Source organism: Calypte anna, chromosome Z (assembly GCF_003957555.1).
Source record: "Calypte anna isolate BGI_N300 chromosome Z, bCalAnn1_v1.p, whole genome shotgun sequence".
NCBI lineage: Eukaryota > Metazoa > Chordata > Aves > Apodiformes > Trochilidae > Calypte > Calypte anna.
Window position 1 is genome coordinate 25,843,223 of NC_044274.1, and position 12,749 is coordinate 25,855,971.

At 35.5% G+C, this 12,749-nt stretch overlaps 1 protein-coding gene across 1 annotated transcript in view; it reads right to left on the reverse strand.

Annotated features, from left to right (window-relative positions):
* Nucleotides 1-12,749, reverse strand: part of KCNN2 (potassium calcium-activated channel subfamily N member 2) — a 63,459-nt gene that overhangs the window by 24,648 nt on the left and 26,062 nt on the right. The window contains exon 4 of the mRNA XM_030467852.1: nt 2,581-2,722. Coding sequence (XP_030323712.1) covers nt 2,581-2,722 — 142 coding nt within the window. The remainder of the gene's footprint in view (nt 1-2,580; nt 2,723-12,749) is intronic.

A 12,749-nucleotide genomic window follows, 5' to 3' on the forward strand; every position in this document is an offset into this window, starting at 1 on the left:
TTAACAGTGACATAATTCAAAAGCAAAAACTTGGTATTTGGCGTTGGTCGCTCTTATCTGATAATGCATTTATTACTTCAGATGTATTCGCTATTTCCCTCTTAAAATCACTGACATGGTTTAATTTTACTACTTTCATTCAACAGTTACCCTGGTGTCTCTTATGACAAGACCATCAACCACTCCCATTGAAATTAAATCAGCAAGTCTTTTCTTTTAGGATAGTATCTTTTCCACAACAAACATTAATTAGTTACAGCACAATTTTCAGAAGAGTTGCTGGTTTAGAGTTATATTCAAGAACTGTGTTTTGTAGGTTAGGCTGGAGATAGATCATTATTATGTTTGAAAAACTTAAAAACATAAAAAGAAATATAAGAGCAATTTCAACACCTCACTTTCTCTCATTGCTCCATTTTTTTTCCCAAAGATGACATTTGCCAAAGCCACACTGTAGAGGTCCTTAAAAATGCAAACAGTCTTTCAATGCTGTTTTAACTATCATCATACATTAGCTACCTGGCTCCTTTTTTTTTTGTTAAGAATGCTTCTTGTTTCTGAAGGCACTATTATTCCAAGTTCATTACCTTAAGACTCTAGTTAGAGCCTTCACTGCACTGGAGCAGCTGCAGAACTTTTACTCATAAAAAGCAGTCAAAGACATGAAGGACGAGCATCCATACATTCTATGGTTCTAATTTTTAATAGAATCTTGTTTCAGCTGTGAAGAAGAAATGCAATGTGTGCAGGTGGTAAATATTAATCAGTACTTTAGTTTTTCACCAAAGCAATGGAAAGAAAAAACACAAATATTTTTTCATCTGAATCCAGAAGTTGCTGTCATAAGCTAAGTGACAAATATATCTTATAATATTGGCCTCTGTGTGGTTCATTTACAGGTGTATAGAACAGTATGTGTAATAATACTGAGTCTATTTTTCTTTTTTCATTTTTATCTTGTTTTCATCATAAGTCACAAAACTACCCACAGCTATTTAGAACAGTCCAGATGCTGCTATCATTTGTAGTAGCATAAACACAACTGTAGTGTGAAACCCACAGATAATTAGTATCAATACAGCAGGCTTTGAAGGTCTTAGATTTCTGTTACTGTATGTTTTTTGCATATAAAATGCCAAAAAGTGATGAACCATTTGAGTGAACAAAATTATCAGATATCTGCATCTTCAACTATTAGTTTCTTATGTTTAGGGAGTGCCTGAGAGGAAGGAAAGCTTTAGAACAGGTTTCTGTTCAAATTCTACACATCCTGGTAGCATTATATACTGCTTGTCCTTCGTTTTCCCTAATGCACTTATGACCACATTTTATTCCCTCTGGCATCAAAATCCATCTCAGAGAGGACCAAAGGCAATACCCCAGAAGATGGCAGATTTGAGCTTAGCCAACAGCCTTTAGAAAAGCCTTCTGAGTCATTCCTTTGCTTTCAGCCTGTACCTTCCAACTAAATTGCAAACTCTGGATGTAAAGATTTGCCACCACCAAGAAAATGTACTGGAACGGTCAAAGACCTCAAAACTGTCAGATGTTTAAAAAACTTACTTAGAAAAAATATTTAAACATTATAAATGTCCTGATGTGTTTTACTCCTTGGACACAAAATACACTCTTACAAACACAATATCTACCAAAACAGCTGTTCAAAAGGAGAAACAATTTCATACCATTTGTTTTCAGCCATAATCCAAATAAACCTGTTTACCAGAGGATAGATATTGAAGCTGCAATACTTATCATCGGTAGTAAAAACTCAGAAGTAAGTATGTACCTTTCTGCTGCATACAGTATGTATCATGCTCATTCTGCACTTACCATTCACAGCAACAGTAACACAGCAGTTGGCAAAAATAAAAGTTGTAGAGTCCAGAGCTTTTTTGCTTCTAATTTACTGTAGACATGCATAAATTTCTCAGACATTTAAATAGATGACCTTACTTCCTGCCTAACTTTGACCCGATGGTGCAGTACAGAAAAATAAAAACAAGCAGAAATTAAGTACAGTTAACAAATATATATTGAATATGCAGTGAGAAATAATTGCTGCATTCTAACAATGGTAACAAAACTTTTATAGTGAAAACTGCACTACAGAAATCCACTTAAAGCACTGTAATGCTATGGATAGCATGTTGTTAGACATTTAAGAAATAATGTAGGAAACCATCCTCAAGCAAAAAGTTGTAGAAGAATAGTCACCATCACATTTGTTTCTTTGCAATAACTTTACGAAACAAACCTCAGAATTGTTAGTACTGGTCTAATTACACTTGTCCAAAGATAATGATTTGATACCTTAACATTTGCTGAGAGACTCTACTGAAATTTTGAAGCTATGAATAACATCAAGGTGAATTTTCTTTCTCTGCATTTTACTGGGCAGCTGCTAAATTTTAGCTAAAGAAGAAAGCTGTCCATTCTGTTATCAGGAATGAAAGCCAGTGGGAATAGTACAAGTAAATATGCCAGCAAATACATATTACTTTATGACTACCACAACTTTTGGAATTAATTGCAGCCAAATTAATCTCATATCTATTAAATAAATTCAGGAACACTCACCATGATTCCAGTGAGTAAACAGACTCCTTTTCCACAGTATGTATTAGGTACCATGTCACCATATCCAATGGAAAGAAAAGTTATGGAAATCAACCACATTGCTCCAAGAAAGTTGCTAGTAACATCCTGTTGATCATGGTACCTGAAAAGAAAAAGAAAATAATTTCTTTATCACGAAAACTTTTGCTAAACTTTTGTACTGTCAGAAAGGAATCACATTAACTGGTCACACAGCCATTCTTTTGTTCTACAGTTAGTTCCTTTTAAAAAGTGGCTATAACGAATTAAATAAAACACAAATACAATTTCATCCACAGTAGAGAAACAGCAGGTACAGCTAATAGTAGCACCAATAGTAGAGATACTCAGGATGATTTATAATTCAGTATTTTTATTATTTAAATAACAGAAGCCTCTGGGTTTTAAATAGAAACTCTTCATCACGGGTACAAGTCCTGCTAGTCCTCTGCAGTGGCAGAACACACCAGTCTACTATAGTTGCTGCAGTCCAAGGCAAGTATCAAAGTCAGAAAAGGATACATGGGCAAGCAGACAGCAGAGTACATTATCATGGACCCTTGGACTAAATGCAAGTCTGTCATCAGAAATCTAACAAAGAATGATCATGCAAATGCTGACTTAGATACCTAAGATTTTGTCTCGCCTTCAGTATTTTCAAGATAAATGGAAAAGTATGACATTGCATTTCCTGTTCAAAAGACCTTTTACCTCAAAACCAGCAAACTCTCCCTTTTGTGTTAAGTCAGCCAATAAGCATAATTTCCTGATGTGCCATTTGTTTTCTCAGTTTTAATATTCTAGTGGAATATGTTCATATTCTTCTTCAAAGAAAGTAAGTCCCAATGAATCACCTAGTCTTCACATGTTACATAAACTTGATCAACTGGGAAGTCCTAAGTATGTATTCAGGCTAAAACCTGTTGTCAGTACTCAGTCTGTGACAGAAAAATGCATAATGGACTAACAAAAGTGGAATTTTGCTCCTAGGACAGAGCAGCTCTACAAGAGAGGGTGTGGCAGTCACTGCAGCTTCAAGGTTGCAATAACCCCTGCAGCTGCTGTGAAGCCTCAGATTAGCTATCTATGTTGTTGGATCCCTTGAGGCTATTACTTTAGCCAGACCCTGAATCCATGTCTCACAGAGGTCACAGAGAGCCATTAGGGAATTAGTTAACAAATCCCCCAAACAATCTGCTTTCTGAAACTAAAAGAATTGTTTGTTATCCTTCCTTTCTGGACCGCAGTCTCCATGATGGAGCAGCTATGTACAGTGAGCAAAAACGCACTCTCAGGAAATTTCTTACTCTCTCTTTCAAGATATTCAATATAAATATCTGCAAAAGGCCATCTTCAAAGTCCTACCTCCGTTCTGGTGACTACAACAACCTAAAAACTGTTTGACTACTAGGGGCTACAGAAATCACTCTCTCCTCATAGCAGTGCTGTCTTTCTCACATATACAAGCTTTTTCTTATGCAAGCTTTTGAGGTTTTTTTGTTATGCACCTAGAATAAATCACTAATAGCCTACATTTGGAGCTCCTAGGGATGACAGTGACACAAATAAAAAGGACAACAGCAAAAAGAGCAGTAAAAAAGCATACAGCAAACTTTATTTACCTCATGACAGCAACTCTGCACCAGACATTTGACATTGCTTTTTTCATAGACTGCACTGAATGTTATGGATTTTAGTGTCCACTAAAAAAGCTTAGCAAATAAGAGCTGTGAAATACATGGATACAGGGAGAGAAACATATTCATCCTATCCAGGAGGAAAGAAGAGAGACTACCATGCAAGTCCCTACAGAGTGAGAGCGATATGACCCATGGCTTTGTAAGAGGTTCACAATAGGGAGCTGAAGTCACAACATATCTTCTAAGGCCAGTAACAGTTCAATACCAATAAATCCTTACATAAATGTTTATAATGCATTCCTTCAGCGCCCCTCTTTAGGTTTTGAACCTTGCCATTTCTGTACTTCAGATACAAAATAATTCTCCTGTGAAGATGAAAATGCAATGCAACACTTTTGATTTTTTTATACATTTTATACAAATATTTACACTCTGAAAAAATTCAAACCCTGAATGGGGATAATTATAGAAATCTTGGTAAGTCTAGAAACAGCATATCTAAATGCAACTCAGTAAATTCCTGAAATAAAAACAGTTTCATCTAAAGAATGCCAAAACCTCTCTCATAAGCCCTGAACAATATAGGGAAAAAGTCTTGATCCATTTATCCTCCTTTACCCATGCCAGAAAACAAAGAAACCAGTCTACACACAGATAATTTCAAAAAGGTGACATAAGGTTAATTTTTAAAAAGCACAACAGTAATTTTTTTAAGTTTCATTTGAGACATGGATTCTAATTAGAAAGGTACCCTAGATTAAATATTCATTAAAACCACCTGCATCCATATTTAGTAGCACACTTCAAGTAACTTCAAATGTTTTTATCTTGTTGGCTCAGAGCTCTTGGATTTCCTACTTGGAATATTTCACCTGATTATGGTTCTAAGCTTATAGTTCAACAGTCAAATGGTGCACACTTAATTTTAAAATCATTATCAATATTTCAGATTTTATTGTGACTAAGAAGCACAGGATACTTTGCAACCTTACAAGTGGTTTAACTGCCAAAGCATGGCAATGCATTTAAATAATAAATAATTATTTAATAAAAAAAAAAATCAAACCCCTCATTTTTCTGTCACAACTGTAAAGGAAAAGTTGAAAGAGTGACTTCTAAAGTTAAAAATATCTAAGAAAAACAGGCAATCTAAAAGGAAGGGGTCACTGCCTGGATAGTCCCATCATTTCTATCTCAGATTTACCGTTAAGGAGTGTTGTTTTCTCTTCTTTTGCAACTTCACTCATGATTTTTCAATCTCTGCTGTTAGTAATTCTAGTACATACCTAAATTCTTCTGATTTTCCTAAGATTACAGCTGTGTCAGCATACACTTCGAATTTCTATGCTATGTCATTAGGCACCAGCATTGCTAGGGATTTAAGCCTGAATGAGCAAAGCCAGGGTAGTCTTTGGCTACTCTGCATCAGGTAAGAAATTATTACATCTATAGCAACACAGAAGGCAATTTATTAAAAACATATGAATTGCAACATATTATTTGCACAGCCATGGGAATAGATGAAAATGAGCACTGGATTAATTTAAATTGCTTTTTTTTTGAGGAGGCAAATTAATTTACTCATTCCCTTTTTTACTTGCTTTCAAAGTTATCACGGCCCTACAGACTGAATTTCTCCATTTATGCAGCAAACAGTAAAATGGCCACAGGAGAAGTTCAACTTTCTCATTTTTTTTCATTACTATTACTCTAACATGTTTCACTGAAGTCACCAGAAGGCCTGAGAAAAAAAATGCCTATCACTGTAATTTTCACTGTATTAGTGGCACTATCCCACCAGACAGAAATGGCAATGGACCTTACTGTGAGGAGGAAAGACATCCACACAAACAGCTGGAGCAGAGCTGTCTCACTCACTGTCAGTCATCACCAGCTACTACAAACATGTCTTTCCAGATGGACTGTGAAAGACAGCTTGGATGTAATGCACTCCAGAGTCCAACTACAGTTTTCCTAAACTATCCATTCACTCTGTATCTGAGAGCTCTGGAATCTGACAAGAAAATACTGTACTATCAACACCTCAGAAACTTGAAAGCTCAGAAGTAAAGAAACTAATGTTTCCTTTCATAGACAACTTCCACACAAAGCAACTTGCAAACATTACCAACCAAATTCTAAAACCTAAGCTTGTCATTTAGCTTCAGTTTAATAAAGATTTTTATTTCATATAAAGATTTTGACTTTTAAAATTCAAATCACTGTAAAAATACTTGCTTCCCTATTTAAAGCCAACTATCCTAAGTCAGTAAAAACTTGCACTAAGAAACATGGTGAGCTACTTGAAGATAAGAGCTAATATTTACTTGTGTAAAAACTGCAGTTATAAACAGGTCAGTTTTCTGACCAGTCTTCTGCCAGCACCACATGGCAGAAGAATAAAGGGTCATTTAAAGAAGCTGTGTATTCCTCTGAGGTAGGAAAACCCTTGGCAGAAGTCACACATGCTTAAGTATTATTTATCACTTTTTCCCCCCTTTTCTATTAAGGAATGTGCTAGCAGCCAGGCAGTGCTGCAGCTGGAACACGCTGCTCACCAGGCAATCCTCATACTGTGACACACTGCTACCCAGCTCTTGCCAACCAGCATATATAAATCCTGAGACTACTCAAGTTTAAACCAAAAATAGCCAAGTGATTAAATTTGTGCAAAAATAGCATGGCTTGCTTCTTTCCCAAGCCAAACTGAGTGGGAATTTTACCATACAACTCAAGGAGACATAAAAATATTACTCAATACTGCAGTAGCTTGGGTTGTCAAAGCAGTATTTCATATTCTTTATTAAACAATATTCTTTTCCTTTTTGTTTCACTATTGATATTGCAGTTTTCAGCACTGCTTTCCTGCAGAATGATGTTAACATTTGATTATGTTTCATTTAACTGGCAGAACTCCACAATTACCACACACTGACATCTTGACTTCTAAGACACATTATATATAACATTAAGCTTAACCATTGACTCATTAATTCACACTTCATTTCAGTTTATCTTGCCTCTATGGACTGCATCTCATAACTCTGCCATGTTCCCTTTTCCTCTCTTGAACAACTCACAGGACGAACGAAAGAAACAATGGGAAAGATTACTCTTTTTAGGGAAGAAAATAATACGCTCTCACTGTAATAATGAAATTTGTGTCCTGCAGTACAATGGCAAGCCAGGCTGAGCTTAGTCTGGTGAAATATTAAAAACTTCTAAACTGATAACACTTGGAAACAGGCTCAGTCCATTAAATAAGAGACTTGTCAAGATTCTATTGAGACAGTTTGATCTAACCAGCTACTAGATGTCTCCCACAGTATGAAGCTGTTCTGTTCCTAACGTGCCTTTTTAGTCTTAGTTAGATGATAGATATTGGTAATTTCTTCTGTTAATACAATGATGATTAGTGAGGAAGAGGAAGTTCTGCTGATCACCTCTAAAAATGTTTCCATTTAGTGTTCTCATGGTTATAATTTCAGAACTTTTACTTTGCTTTTGCCTTCATCTCAAATTCTGGATGCCAACAAAGCTTTGCTGTTTCCATTATGTACATCAAGAAACATCCTAATAGAATTACTAAGCTAATTAAGCTATAAAGAAAATGTGAAAAATTATGCTTCTCTTCAACATTTGGAAGGATCTCATTTCATTATGAAATGAGATGCTTGTTTGGGGGTTTAAACTTAGTTATAACATCATACCCTTACTTGCAGCATGCTTGGTGTGAATCAGTAGAATAATGAATCACACTACTTGGAAAGCTTTACCCAGTCTTGTATCAGCCCTTAACTACTACAGACCTCAATGAGTTCTGCCTGCAGCAGCATTTTTTAAACATGTATCTTGACTGCTCTGAAAAACAACCAGGTTCACGGTGTTTAAACATGGTTCATTTCAACTGAATATGCAGAAGAGAAATAGAAAATAAAGTAAGGCCAGTAAGAATATTTACTGTCTGTCTCTCAGAAAAGCTGGAACTACGAGTAGCAGCTGTCATGAGAGTTACATGACTGATTATTCTCATTTCAGAAAACTTCTATTAAATATCCTTTGTGGAATGTTAAGTATTTGGATTAATACATGCTATTGTATTAAAATAATAATTTGGATTGATCTAGCTTCTTCATGCTATGGAGCAGGCTCAGGGATTCAGCTTTTTCCAACTCTACTGAAATTTATTTACATTTGATGCTATTCTGTCTCCAACAAAACCAGTTCTCATATTTCCCAGAACTGCTTTCAGATTTTAAAAACTCAGCTGTACAGCTTTCACCAGCTCCTATAATACATGTACAGAGAAAACTGTGTGCAATAAAACTAATCATGCTTCATATTGCTCAAGTGCTATGAGGCATACTCAGGCTCTAATGGCTGAGATAACTTCTGGATCAGGAGTAGCAATTGGCAGCAAAACAATATGGTCTGGAACAATCTTTATTCATAAACTTTGGCATATGTATTACAATGAGCTCTGTAGTTCTGTAGTCATATGCTAATTTTTAATCTTCACAAAAACACACTAGCACCTTTTTCAATGCAAAAATAGCTCTGGTGCAGGGACTGACAACCATAACACAAAAAACCTTACTGTCATACATCTTCCACATTTTTTGGAAATGAAAAATTTAAATTTAATTTTTCATAGTTCTCTGACACTTTCTGCATGAAGTTAACCATCTCTTTTCAAGCTTATCATTATTTTGGTGGTCTTCACCTTCTGAGCTTTCAGTTGCATACTTCACAGTTTGATTACTTGGGATGCTGAAAGATGCAACTAAAAACTAACGAACTCAAAGTCCTCTCTGACAACATTTAAGTTTAAAAATAAATCTCTTAAATTAGACATCAAAAAAACTGCATAACACCAAAATGCTTCACTTTAGTGGCATGTCCTGTAGAAGCAAAATAGCTGCTTCACATATAGATACTGAGGTGGAAAATTCTTAGAGAACAAGTAACCAGGCAGGCTTCCCACAAAGCTCATGAAAAAGAGCTGTCGATGCCCTTTTTACACTTTAACAGCTTCTTTAGCAGCTTAATTTCACATTTTTAAAAATGGTAGTAAGGAGGACCCTGGAAAGCAGTGATCTGTCAGCCTTAATTCTGTGGAATGGTTTGTAAAGGCTGTCAACATAACTAGTATTCAATTGCAACAAAGTGTGCAAGCAGGAACATGAAACGTTACACAGACTTGAAATGTGCTCTCTGGCTTTAGAAACCAGATGAGTCTGCTAATACACAGGAAAGTATATATGCACAAGCAGGTCTAACAGGAAGAATGCTGCCCTTAGGGAGTTATTAATATTCCCCTTCACTTGCTTCGCAGAATTGGCATTCTGCAAGACTTCACACATACAACAGAAATGGAATCCAATTGGGAGAAAAAAAAAATCGTAGGTATTTGTAGAGCTCCAAGTGGGACTATGAAGCTGCAACTTTTCTGGTATCTTAAGTGTATCACTTAACCCTGCGTTTTAGGAATTATCTGAGATTATAATTTGAAAGCATCATAAAGACTAATAAAAAAATTGACTGCTTTTTTCTGCTGCTGCTCCTCATTTTGAGTGAGTAATGATCAGCAGCTTACAGGTCAGCAATACTTTACTCCATTAGCAAAAGCCCATGACTTTAAAGAACAAACGAGCAACAGACACAGCAAATGTTTGATTTTGTCAAGGAAGAAGAGGAACAGACACTGAACTGAAGATGTGTGTCTTATTCTATTGGAACTACGTTATACCTAAGTAATAATTATGCAGCTACAAAATATTGATTATATAGATAATAAACAAATCATATTTAACTTAGGCTGAAAAATTTTCTTATGAGGGTTCAACTACATTTCAGTGTAAACATTTCACAGAAGCTAGGAGGTAATTAGAAGTAAAACTATACTTCTGTTTAAAAGAAAAAAAAAACAATTTGGGTTTCTCTAGATTCCAACTTCTGAGTTCAAGAAATTTAGTCTTAAGTCCCCCAGAGGGTAAGGGGACAAATTATTCCAACTATATGGAATAAAGATTCTCAGAAAATATTAGCTTTACAGTCTTATTTTCCCATGCCACCCAGCTTTACCTAAATTCTCCTTTAGGTTCAGGAGTTGAGACTGAAAATAAGTAGATGTGGAGTTACTCAGTTACAGCCACACAGTCTTCTGCAGGCAATGGCCTGTGTTTTCCAAATATCTGAATATATATGCTTTCTTTTCCCAAAGCATGAGAAAGCAAAATATAAGCAGAATTAGCATGATATTGTGCCTTTTCACAGATCTCCCTTTGCTCCTCAGAATGGGTATTGCTATATTGAATTATACCTCTACAATAATTTTAAACAACATAAATGCATTTGTACTGTAATCATAGTTTAAAAGGATTTTTTGCTCAGTAAGTGCAAACCATTTTGTTATGTAGTGTAAGGACACTATACCAAACAATAACACCAAAGATAATTCTTTGCATGGAATAGACACAAAGAGATTAAGTGACTTTGTTCAAGGTCAAAACAGAACTGTAGGCTGTATTCCCTATTACATCTCTATTTAATCTTCTACACCATGAGATAATGGCATTTTAAACAACAACAACAAAAAAATTACTTGTTAATACTTTTATGAGTGTATAAATTATGTGTAGACATTTAGCATACTTTTGTTTGTATAGTAAAACCTTCACTTCAATGTTCTGTGCTACCAATGCAACTACTGCTGGTTACCTAAATAACAGCAAAGCATTACAGTTGATCATACTAAATCCAAACTAACATTAAATTTTTATTTTCCTGTGAAAGAAAGTGAAAATGTACTGACAGAATGTGGAGTTCCTGGTGCAGATGGCTGCATCTCCAGCAGATACTGAAACATCAGGCCATGGTATTTGCTTCTTGGCCAATTATCTGTGCTAGATCTCATTTTCCAAAAATCAGCAAAAATCATCCTCCTTGCCCTCAGAAACACAGTCTCTGAAGGACAACAGTATCCTGCTGTGGTACATGGATTGCATCAGCAGGTCTTCTGCCTCCCAGCACTCAAAGAACAAGGAAGGCAATTGATGTGATCTGCTTGCAAGGAGATCCAATTGTTTGAGCAAATACCACTCTAAAAGTAGTTTTATCAAGAATTATCATCCACAACTTTTGTTAAACTCCAGTAGGCTTGGAAAAGGAAGAAAACTAATGCTTCAAGCATTACTGAGAGCTGACAGGTGTCTCTGGAGATAAATTAACTAACTGTAACATATAATTTGCTTTTGAATACCTTGGAAAGAATCTACTATGAAACACTGCAAATTAACACCAAAGCTAAACAGTCAAGGTTACAACTTTAGAAGCTCACTAGGCTTAAGGTGTATGATGATTTTATGAAAAGTTAAATGATTTTTTTAAAAAGTCAGAGACACTTGGGCATAAATAGTTAGTCTGAAATTTCTCTGTTCAATTTCAAGAAATGTTGCATCTCTATGGTTTCAGATTGTGCTTTGCAGGTTACATTTACTTCATTTTTTAAGGCATAAACCAAGACCCTACCTTGAATTCAAGGAACTATAAGATCAAGTAACTTCCTTCTGAAATCAAGTGAAGAGACAAGTAATTTCTATTAGAAGAGTATTACTTAATGTAAATAATTTGCAAGGTAATTTGCCACATGTTATTGCACGTCCAGAAATATGCAGTCTAGTCCATGGGCTGACACTGAGATCAGAAAGGAAAACATTCTGACCAAATTCTTTGTTAAGTCAATTAAACCAAGTTTCTCCATAACTGATGAGTTTAGGTTCTTCAGTAACAATTGAAAATGCAGTGGTCAAAGGAGACAGAGCAAAGATTAATATTATACCTCTATAACTAGGAGAAGCAAGCCTGAATCAGTGAATTGATGATGCACTTGACAAACAGAAACTGCACAACCTGTGAAGTAAACTTCACATTCTCAAAACACTGCCCCACTGCAAATCTAGCACAGTGTGCAAAATTTTATAAAATCATACAAAAGTTTACTCCCCAGATGTACCACAGCCAAATACTGAAGCCAATATGAAGTCATCTACCCATATCACATGACAGATAATTAACCAAAATATCATCTATACTCTTCTTCAGAGATTGAAGAAGCAGCTTTTTCCCTTTAGACCTTATGTCCTATATCCATCCTCTATCTACTAGAAAGGTGGCAGGAGGAGAAAAAATGCCCCCAAAATGCATTCAGCTAAATCCTCCTCCTACCTCAATCAATACCCAGCAAGGGATGATTTTTTTTCCTTTTACATTACATACACAGTCAGCTAGGCTAACAATGTCTTTTGACTTCCTTTACATGCAGACAGCATGAGACAGCTAATATGGAGCAAATTAAGGGCAGAAGGGCATTACTGCCTCGAACTTCTTTTTGCAAACAAAGACAAGGTACTTCAGTTTGTTGGGGGATTTTAAAGTATTATTTCCTCTCATGCTCATAAAAATGATAATAGACTTTGAGCACAATTGTTAAATAGTTATTTAAGTTTATTA